This window comes from Lycium barbarum, chromosome 8 (assembly GCF_019175385.1).
Source record: "Lycium barbarum isolate Lr01 chromosome 8, ASM1917538v2, whole genome shotgun sequence".
In the NCBI taxonomy this organism is placed as follows: Eukaryota; Viridiplantae; Streptophyta; class Magnoliopsida; order Solanales; family Solanaceae; genus Lycium; species Lycium barbarum.
In genome coordinates this window covers 126428312-126442896 of record NC_083344.1, presented here as the reverse complement: position 1 = coordinate 126442896, position 14585 = coordinate 126428312, and the positions used below count along the sequence as shown (strand labels likewise).

Genomic DNA, 14585 nt, shown 5'->3' with positions numbered 1-14585 from the left:
CACTTTCTGCAATACTAATACTTTATAAAGAATATTTCAGTCATTAATATAGTTCATGCATGGTGGAGGATCTCACTTTGCTTCCCCACTTTTGATGGATAATCTAAGATTCCATGTAAACTCTTTCACATCTCAATAATATGATGTATGTGTTTCCTTGCAGGACATCACCTAGCTCTCTATATGTATTAGTTTATGCCGACCATTTTTCCCTTTTTCTTTTATCTTCCAATGAACAGAGGTAAATTTAGTATTTGAACATTTCTAGGAGATAATCTCTAAGTGTTAATAATTGTATTCGGAATTTAATAATATTCAATCTTATTATAGGGATAGTTTATGTGACGCGCATGACATGAGACAATCATAGAGAAAGATTGACAGACTTTTAGATTGACATGGTTCTTAAAAAATGTGCACATAACACCTTAGCCGAATTTCACACCAATTAAGTGAGAAAAGTGAAAAGTTTTATAAGGCATAACACAAATCCAATAATACATGGGCTTTTGAATTTGATAATGGTGTAGCCTAGTTGATAAATTTGTGAAGTCTATTGAGCTAAACCGAACAATATGTGTCATGAATTTGGATAGTGACAAATATAATGGTATCAAAACCTGATAGTACTCCCTCAGTATAATGGTGGGGCATACCTCAACAAGGACGTTGAGTGTCTAATGGAGCCGTGGTGTATGACACTTCTTATCGTTACATAAAAATAACAATTTTCATCATTACATAGCAATAAATTTAACAATACAATATAATAAAATAAAAATAAAAATCAAAACAAATTTTATATTTTAAGATAACAATATGAAAGGTAATATAACCATTTAAACAAGCTCTAGTAATAAGAAGGATAACTGGTTGGGTTACACACGGGTATTATATTGGCCCAACCTAGAGTGCGCCCTATAACTCCACGAGTTCAAATCTATATTATCCGAAGCAACCCCAAACACTCTTCGACCGTAATCATAATTATTGCCATCATAATCTGATCTAAATCCATTAGTTTGGTAATTTAAAAACTGGCATGAAGTTGACAACCTCACGGTATTTGCTGAAAATTCCTTATCATTATTATAAGGTACTGCAAGATGAGGCCTTGACCTAGAGAGAATATTTAAGTTATTAGAGGGCTTGTGTTGCCCAGAAATAGAAAATATTAATGTTCTATTGTAGAGCGTTACCAAACCAGAAAAAAGCTTCACAGCATAATTTGCAATTTCTTCTGTCTCATATTTAACGAAGGCAAAACCTTTAGGTTTATCAGTTTCCTTATCATGAGGAATGTACAAGTTAATAACATGACCTGCTTGAATTAGAATATTATATAGCACACAATCGCTTACTCTTTCATCTAAATGTCCCACATAAACACTGCAATTAGGGTTCTCACTCATGGTTGGGTTTGAACTTTATTGACAAATTAAATAACCAATAGAGAATTAGAATAAAGCAAAGACGAAGAAATTTTTTTTACTCAAAATATGAGTTTATGAATGATATGTACAATTCTTTACTTGCATCTCTATTTATAATGAAACAAAACCTACTTTAATTAGAAAATGGAAAACCTATTCCGACATAATTTTGACTACAAGTTGTCTTGATATATATATAAATTAAATAATTAAATTAATAAATACCAAATCCTAAGTTATTTGTTTTATTCATCACCGACTTCTAGATGGTTTAGTAATATGTTGGTATTCAGACTTAGAGTTGAGAGTAACTTCCATATGAGTATACCAAAGTACGAATTTAATATTATTAATAAGTTTTTCAATTTTATTCAAAAAAAAAAAGGACTCTAACCCCAATAAACAAATAGGAAAAAGAGACCAATATCTTTTTTTTTTTTTTTTTGGTTGCATCGCCCTAATGAAAACGGAACTAGACAAAAAAATCTCTTTAACATATGTGATTTGACTTATATATGCCTTTCCTTAACTTTTTAGGGCTCGTTTGGTTGGGAAAAAACTTATTCCGGGATATTTTATACCGGGATTAGTTATTTCCTCCTCAATGTGGAATAAAATAAGACTACAATTCCTGAATAACTAATCCCGAGATTAGTTATTCCGGATTTTTATTTCAACCAAACATGTAATAAGGAGGCACTAAAATTTTATCCTAGGACTATTTTTGCTTATCCTTCACACCAAACGACCCCTTAGTTTTTTCATAGATAACCCTAATGTTATTTTCGTTCTTAAATATATTCCTGAGCAATCACAAAAATAAACATGTCCCTCGAACTAAAGGTGAAAGCCAAGTTATATTTGATTTTTTTGGTTTAATTGTTTAAGGTATATTTGAACTTTTTTAATTGCTCAAGAGCATGTTTTATCTTCTAAGAAATTACTATAGATCGTTGCATGTTTGCTACATGTAACTTAACCAGATGGTGAAAAAAAAAAATTGACACCTTCACCGTACAAAGTTAACTCAAGAAATTAAGTATGTATATTGTTATTTTCTTAAATCAGTTTTAATTTTTTTAAAGTCATGAAGTGATAATTGTGACTCTGTAAGCCCTTTACAAAAGCCGGGTATTATCCGACAAATTCCATTCTTATAGTGATAGGTTCAATTTAAAGTATAATAAAGATTATGCTTTTGGCGCAATAAACTTATTTTAAATTTCAAAAGGAAAAATAACAAGAAAAGAGAAAGAAAAACAGCACATCTTAAAGTTAAGAGATTCTTCTTTAGAAAATTTTAGTACCTTTTCCTTTCGAAACTCTCATATTTTTAATCAAATCAATTTGGATTATTTTAATTAGATTTTTTGGGAATAACACGTTGCTAATATTCTACTAACTTTTCATATAATGCTTTCTGGAGATAAGAATGTTGGGTTTACGAAGATCAAAGTAAAGAAAAGTAATTCTCTTTCCCAAAACGAATCATAAAGCATGAAAAGTAGTGCTAATAACCCTTTTGAGATTTATCGGATTTTCCTGTTCTTTCTCTGCTTCTCTAAAACAAAATGGAAATGTTGATCCTCCTTTGCAATTTGCATAACTCATATTATCATAGTGTTACGTATCGTAATTCATAACACAAACTCATTTTGTGGGTCTTTACAATATATAAGTACCTTTACATTTTAAACATAGAAATATTCATCAAATTCCAAAAGAAGTTTGTTACTGTATAGAAAAAAAAGATATTTGGATTATTGCTGCAAAAAGTACTTTTGGCAAAAAAAAAAAAAAATTGTTGCATAAACTTTTCCTAATGGCTGTTATTGCAACGACGTGCAACAACTTTTTTTTTTGTTGTCAAAAGTACTTTTTGCAACAATAATCAATACTATGGCAACAAAATGAAATTTTTTGGCAACAAAAAAGTTCTTTGCCAACAATAAAACTAAGTTGTTGCCAAAGAGTATTGAACTTTTTGTTGCTATTTCTATACTTTCTTGTATTAGTGGCTGAGCCAAAACTTTAAGTGGATAAAAAAAAATTATATCCAATAAATTCAACAACTTATACATATTGAAAAAGAAAAAAAAAACCATTTTTACCATATTTGCAGTGTATAATTTTTAACAAAGAAGGTTCAATTGACCCCTTGCATCCCTCTGGCTCCTCCTCCCCTGGCACCACTAACTGAGCGTCCTAGCGGAATGGTGGTACAAACGTGGGGGGATTTAAATCATCGGTATAGTGAAATAGTTCAAATTAAAATTAAAATAAAGAACAAAGGAATGGGAATATAAGACAAACTCAAGTCACAGCTAAGGATAGCAGCAGCTTCGACCAGTGCTCCCAGCCAATTTTTTGGTTATCAGGGTGACAGATGAAATATATAGTCATTTTTTGAAGCATACATTATCATATTTTTGTAAGGTTAACGGGATTCAGTGAACCCCTACCATTCACGTAGGTCCGCCTATGATTTTAACCCTTAAACTACTTTAATTAGTAGCATAATGCATAATAATTATTCTTCAATCACCAATTTGGTTAGTTACTTTATATTATGTTTGGCTTATTTCGTCGTGCTTATGCGGGTTACTTGTGATTGGTTTGAGTATGAACAATGACGTATCTCTCAAAGGAAATAATAACTTCAAATTGTACAGTAGGATTTGAAGATTATTCTTTTCTTTGATTAGTTTTCAGAATTAATTAAATAGTTTATTTTTGTTATGAAATAATATAAATGCAAAGACAAGAAATGTATTCAAAGAAGTTGAGCGAGAGAAACTTTATTTCTCTTGAAATTGATGTTCAAAATGAATTGATGTAACTTTCTATTTATAAAATAAAGGAAGTTGCTCAAAGCTTTTCCGGAAGCAGCTGGCATACTGCCTATATGAACTACTTGTTTAATTGAACGCTTCTTCAATAAACTGCTGCCTTTCCGGGAGATGCTTGCAAGCTTCTTGCTTAATTGCAAACATCTTCGAAATTGTTGCAATTCTTTCCAGAAGCGGCTTGTAAGCTGTCTGTCTGATTACTTAGCTTGCAAGTTACTTGATTGGTTGTAAGCTTCTTTAGGAAATTGTAGGAATGGTGAATGGACATCTACCATTCAATGTGTTCATAATGATTCTTGAATTGTTTTAACTTTTTACAAATAATGAAATCGTCTCAAAATGATCATCCTACTTACATTTTTTTTCATATAAAGTCACAAAATTATTTTTTATCATTATAAAATCACCAAACTTATAAACAGTCTCTCAGAAACTAACTATGACCGGAATTATGTTCTGATGCTTTACTCGATCGCTTTCTCTATTCTCAATTTCCAGGAAAAGTCTTCCTTAATCCCCAAGTCATATGCTAAAAGAAAATGATTGCGACTACTAAAATTTAGAATCTTACAAGAACATAATCATAGTGTCTTGGCTTTCTGATTAAAGCTCCCATATAAGCAAATAAAGCAAAAAAAAAAAAAAAAAGTAAAAGAACATGGAATTTTGAACAAAGAAAAAAAAGAAGAGGGGGAGAAAAGGCAAAGGTGAAAACAACAATACATTTACTTTTGATCTGTAAAAACAAAATTTCACAAGGAAAGTTCATTTGGACCAAGTTGTCTTTGAACAAAATTTGTGTTTCAATGAAAAGAAGGAAACCAACCATTTTTTCTTTAATTCCCCAGTCTATAAAAGGGAAAAAATGAGAAAAAATGTCGGTGACATAATGAAATTAATCTCTCTTTTTGCTTTTTCATGAATTTTACCATCCTCAGATGTCAATGATTATCACAAAGACAGAGAGAATCTCACAGCTCAACTCAAGCAGAAGAAGAAAAAATAAATAAAAAAATCCTAACAGCTTTATAAGTGTTTTAGTACTTAGAAGCACCAACAAGCTTTTATAACTGACAAATAGGAATCGTAACGGAGTTTCACCTATAAAATCTGAAACTACATGACAATAGTTATTTTTCAAGAAAGGGTTGATAAGTGGCCAGTGAACTCTATTTCTACGAACCTGAATTAGTTAGGCTAGTAGATTCTGGATACCAAAATTTGATGAAGTCATTCATAACCATGACAATTTTTCAATTACAAAAATTAAAAGATGGTTATTTGTAAATTTGACCCCTAACAACATATGGTTATAAATTAAATAAAACTATGATCAGTCTATTATTGATGTTCAATTGGTACAATAGAAGTGACACATCATAGACTTTACCATGATAATGTCATTATGCCATTCTTGGAGTAACCCCATCAACACTAATTCACTAATTACTCCTTTCTCCTAGCTACTAGGAGTTCCCAAAGTAAATTGGAGTATGGTTCAAGTCTCATTATTGTCTTTGTGAAAAGGATACTACCTGGTTAGAAGCATAAATTTTTATTACTTTTTCTGTGCATTGTGATATGCTTGAATCATTCAGGGCAAGAACAGTAATAGAGAGGGTCCACTTCCACAAGTTCACTAAAAAGGAACTGATGATGCATGTTTATTATCTAGTTATAATCATACGTATTAGCTTATCTTTCAAATCATTCAATAATAATGGTCTCCAGCATTGTGGTGATCCCTTTAGTCCTTTTTTGTGGAAAAAAATATTCATATGATATGCACTTAAAGGCAGTGTCATATAAGTTTTACCGTTCAACCAAATCCAATATTTTCAATATAAAATTTTAATAAATCCTAAATCTTGAACTTGTAATTCTCAAAAGTATGATGGGTTTAATGGTAAGAACATAAAAACTGAACCCATTGATTATTTTAAATTTTAAATTCACCTTTTGTTAATGCACTATAAATTGGGGCCAGCTTATGAATGCTCACTTACTGTATTACTTCATTGTGATTCATATGAATTCATCTGTGACCAATATTATACAAAATAAAAATTAAAAGAACATATAAATATCTGAGATCGCCATGGTAGAAAAGGGCACAAAAGAATCGTGGATGAAGAGAAGAAAACTAGCACTAAGGACCTGTATTGGAAGTTCAATTTACAAAACTTTAGTACAGGAAAATTGAGGGGTCAGAACTCTTTGACCTACTATTTGAAAAGAGAGAAAAAAAAAACCAACAAAGAAAAGTGAAGAAATTAAGTCATCTCATCAAACATAATAATATAACCTATTCTACTATAGTTCTTGAATTTTGGAAACAAATGCATTTGTCAACACTTTGAAGAATCCCAATATCATCATCAATTGACAAATCTTCACCACTCCCATATTGATCATCAATAGAGAGATTCAAATCCAAAGAAACACAAGGACTTGTAGTTTCGTCACATTTTTGCTTCACATTAGGTGAACAAGCTCTTGACTTAGAACCAAAATTCTCACAACTCAAAATAATAATAGCATCATCAAGACTCACTTCTTCACCGTTTAAATTAGTAACTGATCCTCTTTCAATAGCCTTCTTGATTCCCCTTAGAGAAGAATAGTCAATTTCCTCCAAATCCTCTAAGTAGAAAACACAATGAGAATTAGAAGAAATTGCTTGAGCAAATTTATCAACGTAGCTCCAAAACTGTTCATCTCTTGACCTTTTGTTCCTTAAATTAGAACAAAAATTGCTCATAGCAATCGACACGAAATTCGAGTATGATCCAAACACAATATTGGCCAATTCTCTAGCAATTTTCTCCTTGGCATGAACATCAGGACCTTGGAAAAATAGCCAAGTTTCTTCTTTTCCCTCATTAGTTAAAGATTTTTCTTTTCTTCTTATCATTCTGGACCTGCATTGCAATATTGTTGCAGCAATTTCTTGAATAATAATTTCCTTTTGCCATGGGACAATTACTTCCAATGCATTGGATAAAATGTTCAAGTTTTCAGAATTGAACTCTTTGAACTTTGGAACAGAACAGTCCATCTCAATGATCAAATCACTTGAATTAGATGCAGAATTAGGGGTACTTGAAATTGTCTCACATGTTTTTCTATTGGCCCAAAATGGCAAATTGCATGTTGTACTATTCCACTTCTTGTGCAGATCTTTGACTGATACACAGTTCTGATTTTCAAAAGAAAAAAAAAAGAGTTAGTTTTCTTGACAAAAGAGAAAGGAAAAGAAGAAGGAATTGCTTTGATGACTCTCCTAAAAATGTTGTCGCATCCGTGTCAGATCCTTAAAAATGCACCACTTTTGGAGGATCCGACACACATACATCGGCATTTTGAAGTGTCGAGAGCAACATAGGTCATGTGTGGAAAGCTAATAAAAGATTGGAAAATAACCTGATCATGATGATTATTTGAAGTAGTATAGTATTTTTTTTGCCTCTCATCTTTAAGCCATGAAGGTATATTTGACAATGTAGATTCACTGTTACAATAGCAAGTCAGTTGCTTTTCCTCTCCACATGAGAATTCACCTTCAGATGTCTTACTTCTAAGTTCAATTTGTGTATCACTGTTGAGAAAATTCACAAATAAAAACGAATTATATGAGTTGATACAAACATTGCTATCAAGAAATTAAAAGCATGTAAGAAACTAGCTTTTGAGGAATACTTGTATAAATGTAATAAACTAAGGTATTGCTTTTGTTCTTTCTCTTTCTCTTTTTCACCACAAAATCATTGAGTTACTTTATCAAAAGAATTTCAAGAAACTAGCTTCTCAGTCTTTGGATCTATGTTGCACAACTCTTCCAAAAAAAAAAAAAAATTGGTGTGTGTGGATCCTTCTAAAGTAGTGCATTTTTCAAGGATTTAGCACTAATACAACAATATTTTCGAAAATTCCGAGCAACATAACTTTGGATGCAAGGCATATGCATATAGAATGAGGAGGCTATAAAAATCCAAGAACATTTAGAAAATACTGAACACATTATTTGCAAGTTGAAGTTTTGCGGCAATCATCTGTATTTGCAAATACTTAAATTTCAGTTCTTGGAATACTCGTAAAATACTGGAAACTCGTTTGAACGGTATTTCAAATGAAATAATGATTTTCATTCACAAAATTTAAATTCTAACTTTTATTTTTCAAATGAAATCCATATCCTAAAACAATTTTAATTTTCAAATTCCTTTTTTTTTCTAGCTTCAACCAAAACTAATTAAATGCCTAGTACAATCAGACTTCAATTGAAAAGCATGTCAAAACAATCCATTTTAATATGCATGATATCTAAACTATGACAGAAAAGATTATCCTTCCAATTAGGTAACTTTAATAGTAGTACTAAATTGAACTGTTTTACCTGTCAGGGTTGAGACTGAGGCCCAAACTTCCACCAGGTACGGTAACAGGATGCAGGCCCCAAACAGATTCCAATGAATTGTTACCACTTTTGCATCTCATGTAAGTTTGAAATGTTGCAATTCCCACTAGCCAAAATTTCTCAATTTCACCAAAACTACATACCAATCTCCCAATTTCCATAATCATGTGCTCCACAGAACAATAGTAGCTAATAATTCTCCTTTCCCCATAATTAGCTCTATAATCAGCGATCCATTTAAGATCACCTAAGTACAAAACAACTCCTTTTGCTACTAAACTCTTAATAAGACAAGTCAACTCTCCTATTCTCTGGTCAACTTCTTCTCTTTGGATATTACCAAAAGTTGAAAGTGGTAAGCTTATGAACTTAATTTCCTTCAAATCATCAGGCACATCTCTATTTTCAATTTTATTCATCACCCCTTTAATCACACCTTCTAAATTATCAACACATTCACTAACCATCACAATATTTCTCCTTCTTTTGTTCATTAAACTTTCCACTACACTCATCACATCCTCATGTTTAATTGGAAACGGACTTATTTTACTATTTTCTTTAGGCTTAGGAGAAGGATTATTCTGAGAGCAAAGTTCTAAAGAAACAACTTGTTCAACATTGGTTTTAACTTGAGTACTATCAAAACCAGCTTCCCTCATGACTCTACTAACACTAGGATCATCTAAAATAGAAATGATAAGTTGTTCAAGTTCTATTTTTACAGCTAAAAGAGGTTGTTGCTGATTCTCAATCGAGCCCCGCCTTTGGTGGGCTTGGGCTCGCTTGAAGGCAGCAACAAGCGCGTTAGAGATGGAAGGATACTGAGAATGATGATGATGATGATGATGATATTGTTGGCCCAATAACATGGGACTAGAAGACGAAGCAGGAAGACGATTGAGTGCCACGTTGAAGCAAAGCTCTAGGGCTTTGCATTGGAGAGGATGAGAATGAGATTGAAGGCAAGCTGTTTTGAATATGCCATTTGAAGAAGAGAGCATGTTGCTTGCTACATGGAGGGGTGTTACTTGGGCATGGCCGCGCCGTTTCGCAAGTGTAACAGCTTGTTTGACAACACTTGTTGCTTCTATTGTTAGAGCTTGTTGTATCGTGCAGCCTCCTGTTCTCATATTTTTGATGAATATTCAGTTTCAAAGAAGGATGAAAGTAGTAGGAAAGTTGTAGGATTAAGGGAGTGAAAATAATCTTGCTTTCATGTGTACTAGGTTAGGAGTTGCAAAAAACAGAAAGTAGCTAGAAGAAACTAAGATAGTTTGTGATGTGGTTGAGCGGAATTGAAGAAGAGATCCAAGAACTCAAGAAAACCCTAATAAGAAGCCTTTGCAAAGTTATACCAAAGGTGAAATCTATTCTAGGATTGTGTAGAGAGAGAAGAACATAGTAGAAGTAATACAAGGAGGAGGGGATTTTATATGTATATGTTTTTCATGACTTTTAAGTTATATGTATCTCTAGCGGAAGGAATATTTTCACTATCAGGTCATATTTACCTGCTATAACAGGTAATATGCCTTAGGATTATTCCAGGGAAATTTATCTGTAAATATCTGTTGAATGCCTTAATACAGTCAACCTTCTCTATAACGGCGTTATTTCAACAGATATTTTTTTATTGCTATAGCAAAATATTCTTATAGAAGATATATAATATTACATAATATGAAAAATCGGTTCTAAAAAACTTGAGAGTTATAGTGAAACATTGTTATAGATGATTGTTATAAAGAGATTTAACTGTGATATAAAAAATTGCTTACCCTGATAATGTCATTATTTTCTTTTCAAGTGAGAGATTGATGTGTGTGTGTGTAGGGAGGGGGGTGGCGAGGGGAGGAGGTGGCTGTGGTAGCTGTTCTTTTCTTGTAAGTGAGGCAAAATTTTGTAGTGGAAAGTGGAATGCATGTGCTGACAAGGAGGAGGAATTGTACCAGTATTAAAGGCAATTCAGCTTTACCTCTTTATTTAGTAGAATATGTAAACCAAAAAATTAAATCTACTTTTAGTACATGGAATGTGGAAGTGGAACTCTCCCTTTCATGCAATTATTATATTAGTCTCTAGCTATTGATAATTCATAAAAGGTGATAGTACTATACTATTGGATATATATCAACGCATATATTTTACATTTGGAACAGCAAATCTTGGTCTCTGATCGTACCTCAATTCTTAGTGGTCATAACATTTTTGACATCTAGAGAAAAAGGTACAAGAGGACTAAATTGGGACTAGCTAGACTAGACATTACTTTAACTCAAAAGACGGAAATTCCTCCAAACCTCTCCCTTCTAAAAAGCAAAAAAGAATATAATCAATTTCTAAAAGAAATTCTTTACAAAATCTATATGTTAACTTATTGAAAAATATTACTCCTGTGTTCCTTTGTCCAATTTTATGTAATAATCTTTTATTTTTAGTCTGTATATTTGGGAACTTCTAAACTTTCAATTTTACTCTTTATGACATGAATTTTAGAGTCAAACAAATGTTTATGATATGTTTTAATTCACAAATTTTAAATTTTTTTCTTTCTTTCTTAAACTCCGTGTCAAGTCAAACGATATCATCATATAAAATGAGATGAAGTGAGCATGTAACTCTGATGTTAGTTTCTTGAGTTAGTAATTAGAGTGTAATTTAGCATCTAGTTGAAAAGGATTAAACATGTGACTGCTGCATGTAATGGAGAGAAAATGAGGAGAAATTAGAAGGGGGTACGTGTCTGAGGGAATCAGCTAATTCTGGAGTACGATTTTCTTCCTAACTTAAAAAATAAAGGGCCTCAATATAGTAATTGACTACTTATTACATGGACATACTTAAAGAATAAGCTTCAAGCTCTTTATGCATGGGGATTATGATAACTCAGAAGAGCACTTTAATCCCCTCCCTACAATATCTATAGTTTAAGGGTCGAATTTTTTTATAACCACATTGTTTCTTCGGATATTTTTTTTTTACTGTTGTAGCGAAATTTCGTTACAAAGAACATGCATATAATATAACATAACACGAAAATCGATTCCAAAGAAAATATGACTGTTATAGTGAAATACTATTATATAGAATGACTGTTATAAAAACGTCTGATATTTGACTGTACATCAACTATAAATATGTATTTCAGGTCTCATTCCTATTGGGATCGAAATCAGAGGGCGTCATGCTGAAGCTAATAGCCTACACATGAAAACTAAAATAAAAGCATAAAACTATTGAGAGAATAATCTCCCCTAAACAAAACTCTTTAAGGACTACATTGTGGATGCTATTGTATGCTCCATTGATAGAAGAGCAAAACTTCTCCTCCAAGGAAAGAGATAAATATGGTAAAGTACTTTTCCACAAAAGAAATTATGTTTGAAGTAAAACACAATTATGATAAAATTCAAATAAGATAGGAAATTGAGGACAAACCCTAACAAATCTCCCTTTGGCCTGAATTTTCTGACAAAATAATCTTGATCCTCTTTCACATAATCTTCATCACTGCTGCTTGTCATGATTAAAAATATTATGATTTAAAAATTCAGGACAAACCCTAACAATTCCTTCGTTTAAAATTACAACATCTGAATTTTGGACCCGATCGAATGTCTACCCGAAAATGTAGTTGGTTAAGGCTCATTAGACCTTTTGAGTTTTCCTCTTAACTAAAATGATCTCATATGGAATTTTTGTTCAACTTTTATCTTTCAGCAACTTGTTTAATTACTTACAATTTAATCTTTTTAGTTAAAATATCTAATCAAATTACAATCATCGACCACGTAACTATCATGTATTAATTTTAGAATTGGTCCAATGGATAATTTGTGTTTGGTTTTCTTCTCTTTACGTTTATAAGGAAGTTTGTGGGGGCAATTTTCACTTTTGTCTTGGACCATGGGCTTGATTTTTCAGCGTGAGATATATCATATAAAGTAGAGCTATATTCCACTTCGAATCCACCGCATATACCTTTGCTAAAACCGATGAGAGAAGCAAAATGAAATCTAACAAATAAACTAAGATAAAATGTATTAGCACTCTGTATTTCTTGTACACAATTAACGAGAGATCTCCTATAAATCCCTAAATCATCTTTTATCATTCTGGTAGAATGCTTTTAGTCTCTCCAACCCTAAAGTAATTCTCAGAAGGGCCTTTTTTTGGTAAAATATAAACTCCCCAAGAAAAAGAGTCTCTTCTAGTTCTCTGTTTCCTTTTTTGCGGTTTTTTTGCTACATACCCTTTTGAGAGTGACTTTTGGGATCTCAAGAAAACCCAAAAAATGTCTAGTGTATATATGGGGTCCCTAGAAGAATATTAGCATTTCAAATGACTTGACATAAATTGACCTTGTCGTGAATGTGGAATATTGTCTCCAAATTCCAGGCTGTGCCTTTGTTCCTCTTTGTTTGAGCAATCTATACAAATTAGAGAATATTATTCTCCTTGTTTCAATTTATATCTCTTATTTTAGTTGTTTTAAAAGAATGTTACACATTTAGTAATTCTTTACAACATCTCACGTGATATATTTAAAATCATAAGATTTAAAGAACATTTTGCTACATCACACGATACATCTTTAATTTAAGATTACAAAATTTAACAAAATAAAGTTACCTTCTTAATTAAACTAAGTCACATGTAATAAATAGGACAGAGAGCTACTCTTCTCTTTAGCTCATTATTATAGTTTAGATCTCCATAGTCAACACCTATAAATTTCCCTTCGCTCTCACCCCGAACCCCTTACTTCCATTTCACTTTAGATGGCGTGTTTAATTAGGGATAGAGTTTAATACAGAAAAAAGAATTTTTTTTATGTATATGAAACATGTCATGTAATTTATATGACTTAAACAAAGCATGTTATTAATTAGAGGGAAAATGTGAAATATAAAGTGTAGAAATTTCAAATATAGAAAGTTACCATAATAAAATGTAAATGAGTATTTAAAGCAAAAAGGGCCTGGCTACTTCATGACTTCATTCATGCACATATGCATGAAATTAAAGCCAATTTTCTTTTTCTTGTTTTTTCCCCTGGACCTTGGCTCATTGCAGCTATCTTAGTGAATTGAAGGCCATTGAGGGAAAGTAAAAGTATAAGAAAACAGAAACTTTACTAGATTAGTAAATGGTCCAAAGCTGATCAAAGAAAAATTTGTCTTCTTTCAAGAGGATCAGCTAATATGCCATATTTCATATAGTCAAAAAAGCTTTATAGTCTCCCTCCCTCTTTGGTGGCCTAAAAAGAAATTCAAAGGTTGTTTGAATGAAAGTGATAAAGAGCATAGTACTCCTGGAAGCTACAAAAAGGAGTGTTTGAATGAAAGCAAGTAACTTTTTTTAATTAAGCGCACACAAACAAATATCACCCATACAGAGATGTACTATAAGATTCATCTCTCAATCACAAACTGTTAAAAGTTGTTTTAATTATTTATATAGATAAACCAACTGTTATTAAAAGTCACCCCAACAACATGTTGGTAGTTTTGGGTTAAGAAAAACCCAAAAATAATAAATAAATATGATATGATATTGTCTGTTTTAGGTCAAACCCATATGATTTTTTCTAAAAGGTGTCACATCATTAGGAATTTTCCTACCCATTATATGTAACTTTTTTTTCCTTTTCAACTACTAATATAAGGGTTTGTTAGCACAACTAACATATCATAGTTCTTTTAAGTTGGGCCCCTTTGAGATCCGTTAGGCCAAATATAGCTAGCTGGACCTTATCTTTTCATTATTATTTTGTTATTTCTTAGTTACGTCCATGTTTGATGCCTAAGAATACTGCACATTAGACCTACTTTGGACTCACCTATATTATATAAACTAGCTAGTAAGAAACCTGAGTTAATC

General features: G+C 31.9%; 2 protein-coding genes across 2 annotated transcripts; both read right to left on the bottom strand.

Moving 5' to 3' along the window:
• Window positions 1-878: 878 nt before the first annotated feature.
• Window positions 879-1412, bottom strand: LOC132608311 (uncharacterized). Its single transcript, XM_060322351.1, has one exon. It carries the CDS (start codon window positions 1410-1412, stop codon window positions 879-881), a length of 534 nt encoding a protein of 177 aa, XP_060178334.1.
• Window positions 1413-6415: 5003 nt separating this feature from the next.
• Window positions 6416-10117, bottom strand: LOC132607214 (protein SMAX1-LIKE 3-like). The gene is made up of 3 exons (XM_060321090.1): window positions 8679-10117; window positions 7706-7880; window positions 6416-7481 (listed from the first exon to the last, which is right to left on the bottom strand). Exons 1-3 carry the CDS (start codon window positions 9830-9832, stop codon window positions 6588-6590), a joined length of 2223 nt encoding a protein of 740 aa, XP_060177073.1. The 5' UTR covers window positions 9833-10117; the 3' UTR covers window positions 6416-6587.
• Between the last annotated feature and the right edge of the window lie 4468 nt (window positions 10118-14585).